Source organism: Perissodus microlepis, chromosome 5 (assembly GCF_051167445.1).
Source record: "Perissodus microlepis isolate ML-2025 ecotype Zambia chromosome 5, ASM5116744v1, whole genome shotgun sequence".
In the NCBI taxonomy this organism is placed as follows: Eukaryota; Metazoa; Chordata; class Actinopteri; order Cichliformes; family Cichlidae; genus Perissodus; species Perissodus microlepis.
Window position 1 is genome coordinate 29,609,795 of NC_140465.1, and position 13,952 is coordinate 29,623,746.

At 39.9% G+C, this 13,952-nt stretch overlaps 1 protein-coding gene across 2 annotated transcripts in view; it reads left to right on the forward strand.

Moving 5' to 3' along the window:
• Positions 1-1,432: 1,432 nt before the first annotated feature.
• The window catches only part of phc2b (polyhomeotic homolog 2b (Drosophila)), a 42,491-nt gene continuing 29,971 nt past the window's right edge, over positions 1,433-13,952 (forward strand). Inside the window, exon 1 of one of the 2 annotated variants that reach the window (XM_084929263.1) lies at positions 1,433-1,573. Coding sequence is in view for 1 of the 2 variants with exons in the window: in XM_084929262.1 (XP_084785388.1) it covers positions 11,386-11,429 (44 nt within the window). In the remaining variant the exon portion in view is untranslated. Of the gene's footprint in view, positions 1,574-11,071; positions 11,430-13,952 lie in introns of those variants that run through there. The other variant, XM_084929262.1, reaches the window with a different exon arrangement.

Here is a 13,952-nt window from a genome sequence, read left to right on the forward strand (position 1 = left end):
TTCTTGTATTTGTGTCAGTGTTGATGGTATACTTGCTCATAAACCACTACGTTGAACACTGATGTGTCACTCCATACCCTGCCACCCACTGGTCATTTAATGTTACTATAAATGTTTGATGTGTTTCATTGTAATTTTTTATTGTTTTGTTTAATTGTTTTGTTTTAATTGTTATTCAACCCTGTCATGCATGAATTATGATAACCTCAATCAGGATTTTTTTTCCTCAAGTATTTTTATTCATCTTTTCATTCCTAAAGATGAATAGAAATACTTAAGAAAAAAATCCTGATTGAGGTTGTCATAATTTATACATGAAAGGGTTAATTCTAAGGATTTTTTAATGCTGCATTTTTAAATACAGTCAATGAATTTCTTATCTCTACAGCCCAAAGACATCATGAAATGCTGTTTCCTCCCTTGAGATACTCTGCCAGGCCTTTATTTAAGTAACATTCAGTTACTGCTTGTTTGTGGGTCTCTGTGCATTCAGCTTTGTCTTCAGTAAAGCATCCTCTGATGGGTTGGGATCAAATGACTAATTGACAAACGGACAAATATCCCATTTCTTTGCCTTGAGAAACCCTTGGGTCACTTTTTACAGTATGCTTTGGGTCATTGTTTGCACATGTAAAGCACTGTTGGGTCACTTTTGCAGTCTTGGTTGTATAAATCTGAGCAGAGAGAATAACCTTGTACACTTCAGAATTCACCTGCTGCCTCTATCAGCAGTAACATCATCAATAAATGCCCATGCCATAAGATTTACATTATGAACTGTTTATCTCCTTCACTGTATTCTCTGAATTTAATTTGGTATTAATTAGTTACTTTTATTTAGTTTTCCCCTTTGCATTAAAGTCTAACTTGTCTTACAAATGAAGAAACATTCTAATAATGACGACTGAAAATTGTGAAAAAGCCAGCACTTCAGGTTAGATTCATCTTACAAGCAAACATGATCAAAATAATACTTATTTTACGGCAGAATGGTGAGCGTGCAAGAAAAAGAGTCCACATGCTTGTATGTGAAAGAATTTAATAGCTGCTAAGCTTACAAGGCAAAGAAGTGGCCCGGAACAAAACCCTGAATCAAATGGCTCCAGGGGTGCTGTTTTGAGGTCGCTGATGTTGACCTTCGTTTTGAAGAGGGCCAAACAAAGTGTGACATATCTTTAAAGCTTCTCTGTGGCCCCGTAGCTGCACTGCAAACAGAGCACAGTGCAAAGATTAAAGCTCTTTGTTACCATGGAGATCAGGACTGAGGCCGACACTTGACAGGTGAATGGAAAGAGAGGAGGGGTTAATTGACAATAGGGGGTGGGGTCAAATCTCACCCTTTACGCTCATTGGTCCGCTTTGCATCACGTTGCCTGTATGGAATGCAAACGAAAGAGTCGCTTCGGTCTACCCTCCCTAGGCCAGGTCTCCTTTGCCGCTGTTTCTTCTGCTGTTGCTGGAGTGCTCCGAGTCTGTTGGGCGCAGCGAGCCACCGTCCAGTGTAGAATATCAGGAGAAACACTGAGCGAGAGCAGTCAGAAGGAGAAGCGACGAAACAAGGTTTTCGGCAACGGTAAGGTCACGTATATTTGGCTTCTTGGCGCAGGATGTCACGGTTCGTACAAGGGTCACATACCTGTTTATATGTGTTTATATGTGCTTCGGAACGCGTGAGGTTAGTCGATAGCACAAGCAGACGTCTACACGGGCCCCAGAACAGCAGCAAGCATTTTTCTAGCTGACTTGCTAACGTCGACGTTAGTTTAAGTGCTAAGTTTACTGTTCAAATCCTCATATAGGAACAAAATTGTGTTATTATTATGAATAACAACAATTCAGATGTAGCTAACGTTAGCTAGTTTTGTAATGGAATTCATTGCCAGCAGGAAAGGAGTAAAAATGCTTATGAATGAGACAGCGCATGAGCGAAACGTTTAAATGCAATGTTTTGGCCAATAATAACGCCTCCCTTTTTGTTTTTAATTGACAACAGTGTCTGTAGGGTGTAGCTTTGCTAATTTTGAAATGCTAGGCAAAGTTGGCCAAGTGGATACCAACAAGGAGCTGTGGCCCCTAAGGTCATGACATTTGGCATAAAGGAGGTAGTTATGTTGACAAGTGAAGGTCAACACAGCCGATGGCCCGGGCCCTTTAAAAAGCTGCATGGAACAGTCTGTCCATTTAAGGAAAATTAGCAGTGCTTTAGGAGCAGAAATCTGTGAGGCAGAAAAACAGACTGCAATTACACTTAAAATTGGCTGAAACAAATGGAGTGTAAAATGACTAAGTATATGGCACAATAGTAGCAATGTAATATAATGATGCATCGTAGACTTATTTCAGCACTGGAACTGTATTCACCCTAAGCATATATGCATAAAAGTACTTATGCACAGACTAACTGGTGTGTTTAGTCATAAAACCTCACATATAAAGGAGACCTGCACAGTAGCCACAGATAGAAAAAAGAGGAATGTAGCCATTTTTATGTCACCCACTGTTAATTAGTGCTAAGTAATAAGGTAATAAAATGTAACTTCACTCACCCAAACTAAAGCACAACCTCTTGGATGGTCTCTACTACACTACAAGCCATGATAATGAGGTCCACTTTAATGACTCTAAAGTAGTGGAGCTTGGTCTTTGACTTTCATGGGCTCCAGATGTGTGTGTTTGAACACCTGTCGGTTATTTTGGCCTTCCTCCTGAGTTGTAAGAAATCCACCTCTCTTAAAGTTAAACTGAGGCTAAAACCATCCACGCTGTGAATGTGGTTTTAGTGCTATAAATTTGGACATTTTAACATGGAAGTTTCTGGGAATTTTGGAGCCAGCCTCAAGTGGCATCTAGAGGAACTAGAGTTTTGTTTTTCCTTTTTCTTGTTGGCTTCATTTTTCGGCTTGACAGTAGTCACACGAAGTGATGGAGAGCCTGTTACTATTGTGGATAAAAGACCCTCTCCATCATGATCCGGACACCAGCTGCAGCCATTAATGGTTGTTTCACGGAGTTACCTAGATTACCTTTACAGTTTCTTCCAGATAGCTCTTGAACAAATGTTGGATTTCTTTTAAAGCCACAGTTAAAATTTAAATTAAAATCAGATTAAGCAGAACAACTACAGGTCCAGGCTTGGTTTGGTTTCTATGTTTTATTAAAATCTTATTAATTTTCAAAGTTCAGCTTATTCATTTACAGAGGGTGTTGTGCTTTACTTGCCTTGTTATGGCCTTGGTTTGAAGGTTATTTTGTACCTGATTTGCATCTGTTTCCTGGAGCCAGTGAGTTGAGACGGCCACTTCAAAAGGTGCTACAAGATGGTGCCGAATATCACTGTAAAAAAACTGTGAGGGGTCAAAATCTATAAGCAGTATATAATTATGATGAGAATAATACTAAACTGTTAAACCTATATCCATGCCTATATTTAACTTGCAGTGAATCTTTTTTAGATTAGGGATGTTTACTGATTCGTAGCTGGGGGGCAAGCATTTACATCACTTCAGCTCATACAAACAACTGACTAGTTGTGTGCAGCAGAAAAATAACACAGCAGGCTTAGGGAAGAAACTTGTAGATTTTCTTCAGTGACACTGGGGTTAACTGAAGAAGAATTATGCATTATCCACTTAAAAGCATGTCAAGCTGTTGTAATAGAGTAGAGGCTCCTTTAAAAACCTGAGATTAGTTAGCCAGCTGTGAAAAATCAAGCAGAGATAATTAGTTACCCTTCAATTCCTATAGACAGCACCTGATCTGATGCTGTCATTCAAATTAATTATGGGCTTTTATCAGGTATTTATGAAAAGGTTTATTTGTTTATTTCACAAGAGAGAGAGAAGCCACACTTTGTTCCTATGTTTTGTTTAGAGATGAGCTCATTTACATATTGCATACTGCTTTACATTTACTTGTGACTTGCAACTGCCTCTACCCTTCAGTACACAGCCAGCATATATTGCATGTCATAGCTTTCAAAAGATCCACCTGAGGCAAAATGCCACAACAGATGGCTGACGGACTTCCTGATTGATTGTAGATACTTGCAAGCTGTAGTACAGGTACAAATAAAGCAGTGATATGTAGTTGTGTTAATCTGCACCAGTAGGCACGGCTACAGTGGTAAGTCTTTCTGTGGGGTCACAGTTTGTTCATTTTTATTATTATTATTTTTAAACTGCTTATTTATTTCAGGGTCACATAGTGGCTATAGCTGACACTATATGAAAATGGACTTCTTCATTAAAGTAGATGACAATTCAGGTGAAATAATGCTATGACACACTGATGACCTTAAACTGCATCCCAGGGCCCATACATAGGTGTAAATTATTAGGTTGGCCTTTGGCTACATCCACATTAGTCCAGATAAATTTGAAAACGGCGTTTTCGTCTGAAAACGCTCTGCGTCCACACTATCGTTTTCAGTCGTTTTCACATTGTTGTTCATCCACATTTTAACGGCCGAAACGTTTCAGTACTGCGCATGCGTGAAAAGCAAGACGATTTGACTTGCCTCATTTCTGTCTTCTGTTTATTTACTTTCTGGCTCTTTGAAAGGTTGCAGCAAAATGTCGAGGAAAAGCACCGAGTTTTTTAAATGGACTAACAATGAGGTGGAGTTGTTGCTGCGAGTAACATTAAACTACAAAGTTGCAAAAGCAAGTGAGATTTAAAGAATTTGAAGAAAAGCTCTGTGGAGCATGTACATTTGATATTAATCTTTAATAGGACTGTCAAAATTGAGCGCAAACAAAACAACTGCTGTATTATGCCCTCCTCTATCTTAGTTTAATTGGTCACGTGACTGCACCACGTGACTAAAATGTGTCAACGTTTTCGAAAAGGCTCCAGGTTCGCTGTCCACACTGCGACGCGTCAACGGCGTTTTCAAATGTATCCGCTTTGGAGAGCGTTTTCAAAACGCTGCGTTTTCCTTGACCAAAAATGCCGTCTCAGTGTGGATGGAAGGCCAAAACAAAGAGAAAAAGATGCATTTTCAAACGAACATGTATTAGTGTGGACATGGCCCGTGTGTCTACTTCAGTGTCTTTTAACAATATAAACATTGACTAAAGCTTTCTGCCAGAATGTCAACATGTGTTATGTTTTTCATAATTTTAAACCTGTTGAGTAACACGTCTGTTATTTTGGGCACAAGATTTTGCTTCTGAAAGGTAGTAAATTAACACAGTTAAGCTCTCTCGGCTACTTCAAAATGACGAAGTGGCTTCTCTGTTATCCTTTGGATAAGCTCTAATTTTTGTTGTCTCTCTGGTTCCCTGTTGGCATTGATATATATTTAAAGGACTTTAAAGGATTTAAAGGAAGCACTACATTTCTGTTTGCCTCTGCTCATACCTGACCCAGTTTTCTCTTTCTTTTTTTTCTGCTGGCATGAAAGACTCCTGAGAGTGATGCCCGAGAGACTGCTTTGATAGAATAGTTGGGATTGAAAAGCGTTGATAATCTCCAAGCTTCACCAGAACTATTTAATGGCGATATTTATAGATCAGAGAAAGAATCTTTCATTTCTCTGTCGGCACCACTTCAGCCTCTCAGTCTATGTGTGCTTTTCTGCCTGCTTTTGCTGTGTTTATTTTGAGAGGCATTAATAGTCTGAGACATTTTTAGCATCTACTGGAGCATTTTTCACCTTACAGTCTTAGCCCTTACTAAATGAGCCAGGGTCCTCTCTGGAGAGTAAAGTCAAAGTGTTTTGTATCTTCGCAGCATGAGCCTACATATGCTGGAACTGCACACACTCTCAGCACACTTAACCTGGAAAGCAGCCAGAGTCTCTTTGTGCTGGTCTACTCAGCTGTGGAAGGCAAGGTACACATCTGAATCGGAATCAGATGGCTCAATTACACTTCCATGGTCGGCCTTTCCTTGGGATCAGAGGGTATCGCTATCTTACACACTTTAGCGAGGGCAGTGGCCTGCTTGCTGTGTTTGGACAAGCCCATCAGCTATCATCAGGCTCAGGGGATTCTCCCAGCATCACCAGAGTTCTCCAAGGAAATGCTTTTTCAGAACAAATGATCTTGACACTGACTTGAGGTTCATTCCACTGAAAGAACAATGAAATCTGAGACCCTCTGTAATTCAGGTCCTGCATGGTCAAATAGCATTGAAGAGAAAGCTCTTCAGGACCTAATGTTGAGGACCTCCCACACACGGTAATATGACCCTCAAAGGTTTACCCACAATGCACTCTTTGAAATCTTCTCCAATTGATCATAAGAAAACAAATACGAGATACAATGAATCACTATTTTTATCTGTTACACTGCATTGTAGACATTAAATTGGTGCAGTTCTACTATGATATTGATACTATGGTATATCACATGATATTAAACTTTATTTTTTTCTACAAAGAGCTTTAATTCTGAACAAAAATTTAATTAGATTTGGGCTTTAGACTGTGACGTAATTTTATTTTTATTTATTTTTTAATCCGTAATTCTGATTGCTCAAATACTGGGGAAATTTCAACTCACTCCATTTATGTTGAGCTTTTTTTTGCAATTACTGACTGTCAAAGTTTGGCTTTGCTTAATTTAATACACTAAAATTGGGTGGGAGGTACTGATTGGAAGGGAATGACCCAGTAAAGGTTTAAATAAATAGGCCCAACCTTCTAAAATGATATTTTAGTTACTTAGAGGTAGAGCAGGGCGATATGACCAAAAATATTTATCACGATATACATTTGAAAATTTGCGATAACGATATAACTAACAATATAATTGACACTAGACAAAATACTTTACAACTCCACAACGTTATTAGTGCAAAAAACAAAAGCAAAAAATCAATGTATTTTCACTTAAATAAGCAGCTGTTTTTATGTGCATTAAAGTTATATAAAAATTTAACAGTGCAAATGCAAATTCCTTGCTGACAGTTTAACCAAAAGGCATTTCCAGTGGAAACTGGCTGACATATCCTCAGCATAACCATGTATAATATCCATAAAACTTTAAAAAGAGGTTATAGACACATAATACAGTAATATTATGTTGAAGCACAGTATGTATCACTCCGTGAGGCTCCTGACTACGATAGCCGTAATGTTCCGACAATCCATCAAGCGGTGCGGCTTCGTAGCTTAGCAAAGTCGTACTAAAACATTTGACAGATTTTTGAGCGCCATGTACCACATAAAATCGTTTCGAAGTCAGTAAACACAATGACAGCCCGCTAGCATGCTCTACCAAAAATAGTGCTTTGTTGTGTATCTGACGGACGAAAGCTAAACCAGTTCCACACCACTGAAGTTGCAGCATTTTTATAAACCAATTCTGGTTCATCTGTTTCATTCAACGATCCGCTTTCACCCTTCTCATTCCCTGTCGCCGCCATACGCGTATGTAAACAAAGGCACTCCGCATGTGCGTTTTACCCATATTCTATCGCGATATTTCATTTTCTTATCATTGCCCAACATTATACCGGTATTACCGTGAAAGGTATGATATGGCCCAGCCCTACTTAGAGGTAAGGTCTTTGTGCAGAGGTTCTAATGTAAGAGGCAATCTTGTACTTAACAAATGAAGCCATTAGGTGTGAGTAATAAAGACAGTGGGTCCCCATCCTAAGTTGGTCTTTTTGAACTTCGTTAGTTACTTTGACTTTAGTCAGAGCTGTTCAGCTAACTAGAGAGGATTAGTTTTGTCAATTTATGAAGTCTAAAGAAAAGCTTTTGAGACGTAACCAGTGTGTCAAAGGTAGCTCTGTTTAGCTTTTTACAAGGAAAAAAAAATGATAACATTGAAAATAATTATTGGCATTGATAAAAATGAACTGATAAAATCCTATCAATACCTTTTGAATAGTTAAACTAACACCAGTTATCAGTTTATCATTATATTGAATTTATTCCTATGTTTTAAGTTTGTCCGTCTTTATTTCTTTTCATTACCACAATAAATTTTGAGTGCCTTAAATTTTTTGCCACATTTGAAATTTTGCAAAAAAATTTCCTTAGAACAAAATGGAATGCCCTACTTCAAATGGTTCATTAAATGTTTGTGAGATAGATGTCAACAAAATAGCCCCGGCAAACTCATGTTCATTTTGTCAGTCTGACTCATACTCATTTAATTTAATAATATCTTGCCTGTTTTGCCATCTGGCATCTTTAAATATCTTCATTATCCTCATCCTCAAATAATTTAGTTTACCAACTTTAGGGAAGTTAAATAAAAGCAATTATTTCAATCTTATTTAACCTAGACGTTTACCATCATAGCTCTTGTTAGGGTCTATTAGGCCCCTGGCTGAACCACCTTTTATACCTCCTTGCATCGTAATCACTTTGTTTTTGATAGCAGTTTTGGAGACTGAGCTTTAGGATGTTGAGTTTTATCATCAAAGAGCTGATATCTCACTGAGCCACACTATTGGTCTTTCCTTCCTGTTTTTAACCCCCCAACCCCCCTGCCACAGCTCTGTTAGCCAAGTGTGATATTTCAGGCTTGCACTTCTGGATGCACTGCCAGCTAATCTATATGCTAATGAGAAGATGATAATCAATGAGGTTCACGCATGGTTGGCCCCAATCAATACTATGTTGCACCAGCAAACGACTCAAATAGCCACATTTCATACCGCCAGACAGTTGGGTGGCGTGTTAATGTTGTGGGGTAGAGCATAAGTATGCCATTATCCTTTGGTTTTTATCTTCCCAATTCCATGTAAATGAATTCTGTTGTCATTAAAGAGGAGTTTAAATTCAACTCTGAAGCTATCTCATTTCATTTTTATGAGGGGTTTTGCTGGTTTTCCTCTTTTGTTATTTTGTTTCTAAGCTTGATGTCCATACAGAAATCTTTGGCACCAATTATTCAAAGCCTTCAGTAATAAATCACTCTAGTCTAGTGTGTACACTGTTATTTTTTTTTTTAAAAACTGTCAAGACATGCTGCAGATGAATAGTGTCACAAAAAAGTTGCAAAGGTTGAGAATAACAGTTGAATAGTTCGAGAGCTCATGTCAGCAGAGATAAAGCAGTACCATGTCATGACTTAAGATGATACTAGTCTCAGTTTCACAACTAATAATGAAACAATTTTGTGGATCAAAAATCTGTTTTGTTTTCTTAAAAAAACAAAACAAAAAAAACCCCTCTTGCCCCTGTGGGATCTGGGAGCTTGAGGGTCCTGCGCAGTGTCTTAGGCTACGTCCACACTAGCCCAGATAAATTTGAAAACTGCATTTTCGTCCACACTATCGTTTTCAGTCATTTTCACAGAGTTCTGCGTCCACATTGAAACAGCTGAAAATGCTTACGTTCCAGTACTGCGCATGTGTGAAACATAAGACGATTCGACCTGCCTCATTTCTGTCTGCTGTTTATTTACTTTCCGGCTCTTTCAAACATTGCAGCGAAATGTCGAGGAAAAGCACCAAGTTTTTTAAATGGACTAACAATGAGGTGGAGTTGTTGCTGCGAGTAACATAAAAGTATAAAGTTGCAAAAGCGAGTGAGAATTAAAGAATTTGAAGAAAAGCTATCTGGAGCATGTACATTTGATATTAATCTTTAATAGGGCTGTCAAAATTGAGTGCAAGCAAAACAACTGCTGTATAATACTGCTGTCCGCTATCTTAGTTTAATTGGTCACATGACTGCACCACATGACTAAAACGTGTCAACGTTTTCGAAAAGGCTCCAGGTTCGCTGTCCACACTGCGACGCAAAAACAGCGTTTTCAAATGTATCCGCTTTGGAGAGCATTTTCAAAACGCGTTTTTCTTGACCGAAAACGCCGTCTCAGTGTGGATGGAGGGCCAAAACGGAGAGAAAAAGATGCGTTTTCAAACAAAAACGTGTTAGTCTGGACATGGCCTTAGCTGTTCCTAGGACTGCGCTCTTCTGGACAGAGATCTCAGATGTTGTTCCTGGGATCTGCTGGAGCCACTCACCTAGCTTAGGAGTCACTACACTTAGTGCTCTGATTACCACTGGGACCACTGTTTCCTTCACCCTCCACATCTTCTCAAGCTCTTCTCTGAGCCCTTGGTACTAATTCCAGCTTCTTGTGTTTCTTCTTCCTGATGTTGCTGTCATTTAGTATTGCTACATATATCACTACGGCCGTCTTCTTCTGCTTCTCTACCACCACCATGTCCGGTTGGTTAGCCACCACCATTTTGTCCGTCTGTATCTGGAAGCCACACAGGATCTTAGCTCGGCCATTCTCCACCACCCTTTGTGGCGTCTCCCAGCCTTGTTCCTGCTTGTTCCTGTGCTGCCATGATTAGTGCCTCTGTGTTGTCTTTCAGTCCAACTTTGTCCAGCCACTGGTAGGACGTCTGGATGTCAGCCACTTCCACTATCTGCCGGTGGTACATACCGTGCAGGGGTCTATCCTTCCATGATTATTCCTCCTCTTTCTCGGGTTTCTGCTGCCTGAGGTATTCACTGAGCACGTGGTCCGTTGGGGCCATCTTCATTCGCGGATGTTTGTTGTCTCATCCTGGACTGTGATGATATCCAGTGTTGGTGATGATATCTCCCCCCCACTGTCGTCCTGGTTCCCCCTTCGTAGCATGTGTGTTGTTCCTCGTCAATCTCTAGACATGAGAGCAGTCCTTCTTCACAATGTTTGAACACTAAGCTGCTAGTTTCGCCATCAGTGTGGATGTTGGGTATCGAAGATTCCATAGGTCCCTCATCCTATTCATGTAACCCCTTCGTTGTTCAGCCTGTGACTCACTGTTCCTGTCCTTAGCTGAATGCTAAGGAAAATGGGCCTATTGCAACTGCAGGTTATTTGTGGAAATTGTGCTGCAGACTTGAAGTGAAAACTGAAATACTGAGAAAGGAATGAAGCCTTCGGTTTTCCACTGTTTGGGTCTAGACTAAGCAAAAGAGAAGAAAAAGCATTTCAGGGTTATTTTTATGAAATGCCTCATTATCTTGGATTTTCAGCTATTTGGAAATAATTTGGGTGATATGGGGGGTTAGGGTCTAAGCATCCTAAAAAAAAAATTCAGTATTCAGGAAGCATCAGAGGGGGAGGGGAGAGTAAAATCATTACCATCATCTTCATTAAAGAGGATCCTGTTGTCCAATCAGGATGCGGCTCTGCATGGGGATTCCATAAGCGCCCGTTGGCTGTCGCTAGGATACCACATAATTAGGAGGCAGGCTGTGGCCTGGTTGGTGGACTTGGGTGTTGATGCTGGGACGACGAGCTTGCTGTGTGTTGGGGGTAGACAAGAGGGGCAGGGGGTTTGGAGGCTGCACAGAAACACCCTTGCACGCGCTCATTTATTCACTCAGTCAGCCAGGCAGCCAGCCACTCACTTAGGCAGACAAAGAGGAAAGAGGAGCAACATCCTGCAGGAGGACAGCACGCTCCCCGGGGGATGGGGCATCATACCCCTGCATCGCGTTGGGGGTGTCGGAGGAGGTAGGAACACCAGGGTTAGGGGGCTTTGTCTCAGAAGCAGAGTACCCCTCTTCACACACAGATACACGCACACACGCGCGTGCACACACACACACACAGAAATTTATATATAAAAATACACACAGGCACAGATTTCTCTGTGGATCTTTTAGCTATTAAAGTTATTATCACACATCAATCGATTAGTGGAGCTGACAAATGCATTCTCATAGTATTTTTAATGTGGGTCATCAGAGTTGTATGGGCACTGATGGAGGTTTCTGCACTTCCTTACTGTGATGTAAGCTCTGTAGAGACAGCCAGTCTGTCTGACAGTCTCTTAACAGCTCTCATCGTCCTGCTGGATATGCGAAACGGATAACACGCAAAGCTGACTGTCAGTTCTTGTGGTCTTGTAATGCTAGCATGAGGGGATCAATATGCTCCAACAGCACTTAAATTACATTGTTATGGCATTGACTGGCTCTTTGCACTGCGTTTCATGCTGCTGGTGCTGCTTTGATGTTGTCTTAAAAAAGCTGAATAGCACTTTTCATGGGTGCAAGGGGTCCTCCATGAAACCCAATTCAAAGCCAGATTTGTGGATGTAACAATGTAAAAGTGGTACTTGGATGGGGCTGAGCAAGGGGTGATCTACATGGCACTGTTTACTGATTGATGGGTGACTCCTCTTAGAGGGACATGGGTTGCAGGGATCATTACCAGAGGGGATTCCCTCCCCTCTCCCCACATGGGGAGGCAATATGAAGCACACTGTGGGATGTAGGCTAATGATGGCATACAGACAAGCAGGCTTTGGCAGCAGTGGTGCTTTGTTTACAACCTGGACCCAGCACTGCCTGACTGCATTTCAGTTTTTCAGCCACAAATATGAAAACATCAAGTTTTCAATCAGTGACTGGCACAGCTGAATGGAAAATAAGGGTCTTTTTAATTTAGGAGGTCTTGGAATATGTATTTTATATTTTTCCATTTTTCATCCAGTTTAAATTAGGATCTAGTTCTTTGCTTTAATGGTGTTAGATATATCAGGTTAATATGTGAAAGCATTTTTAATTGATCCGTGTACTGCCCTAATTTGACTGTTTGCTGCCTTTCTTGTTATGCAACCTAAGGTTTCAATTAAAGCATTTAAGCTGTTTAAACAGATGTTAAAAAAATGTCTTTTAACTCACTCACTGGTTTGCTCAAATATTTTGTAACCTTTTGTGGGCTGTTCTGCGTTTGCCATTTTAAGGAATAGCATGTGGTTTAGTGAGATGGCAGATTGTTTCCAAGTCTCCTTTGTAGCCTAAATGGGCTGTAGAGCTTTGCTTTGGCTCCTAATCTGCTCAAAAGAATGAGTATGTGGAGGAAATGGCTTAAGAATTGCAGCATGGCGGCAGCATTGCTCCTTATTTAATTACTTCCATTACACACTCGTCCCACTCCTGCCCATTTAAAATCCTGAACCTGTTCACTCAACCTTCACCTCTCACTTGCTCCTTTTTCCTTGTAGCTGCGGTGACTTAATGTGAACCTGTATAACCTGAAGGCTAGAAAATTCCTCCCTCCCTTTTTTCCCCTTTTCTAACTCATACAGTGATTGTTATTCTTTCTGATCCCCCCATCAAACATGCTCATTAATCTCATTCTTGACACTAGTCAGAATCTTAATGAGTTCAGATTCTTTTCTTGCTCTGAGAGCTTTTTTTTAACTTCTTCTTTTTCTTTTCTTTTTTTAAATTAACTTCTGGACTTTGTTTAAACAAAAGAATCTTTGACTTTTTCCAAAGATTGCTTATTTTCCACCAAGGAAGGATGCTTGATCTCCTTCCATCATCTTCACTTTTTATCAGCTGCCATGCTGAAATCTTCTCCACCTTGTCTACCCGGAGAGCTCTGAACCTTTTTCGTTCTGTGCTAATGGATAGCAAAGCACCAAGGGACCAAACCTAAAAAGGCTTTTATGGAAGGACCCTAAATCATTCCTCCTTATTCTTGTGACTGACTTAATGGAATGGATTTATTTTTTTATTTTATTTTTTTAAATCTCATTCACTCAACACTCTTGGACTGAGTGTTGACTTAATTTAGGCTTGTAGTATCTGCTTATCCCTTATATTTATGCTAAATTCAGTGGAGTTCACTGGATTCCTGAAATACAATTTTATGCGTATTTTTACATGAAAACAGAGGTATCATTTATTTTCCAGCTCGTGTTTGTATCCTGCATATTCATTTCGTGCAGTCGGACAGCATATCCGTCTTTGAGAACAGACAGCAGAGGTGTGACTTAAGCAAGATGACAAGAGATATCCTTATGTTTGTTTTGTAACTTGTACTGACTTTATATTAGGGCTGCACGATTTTGCATAAAATGAGAATCACGATTTTTTTTTTTGCTTAGAATTGAGATCACGGTTCTCTCACTATTTTCTTTTCCAGTATAAATATTTATTGCGCTTATTAACTGCACATTAACTTCGTAACAGTTGAGACTGAACATAAAAACAATAAATAAACATAAAAACAACAAATGTC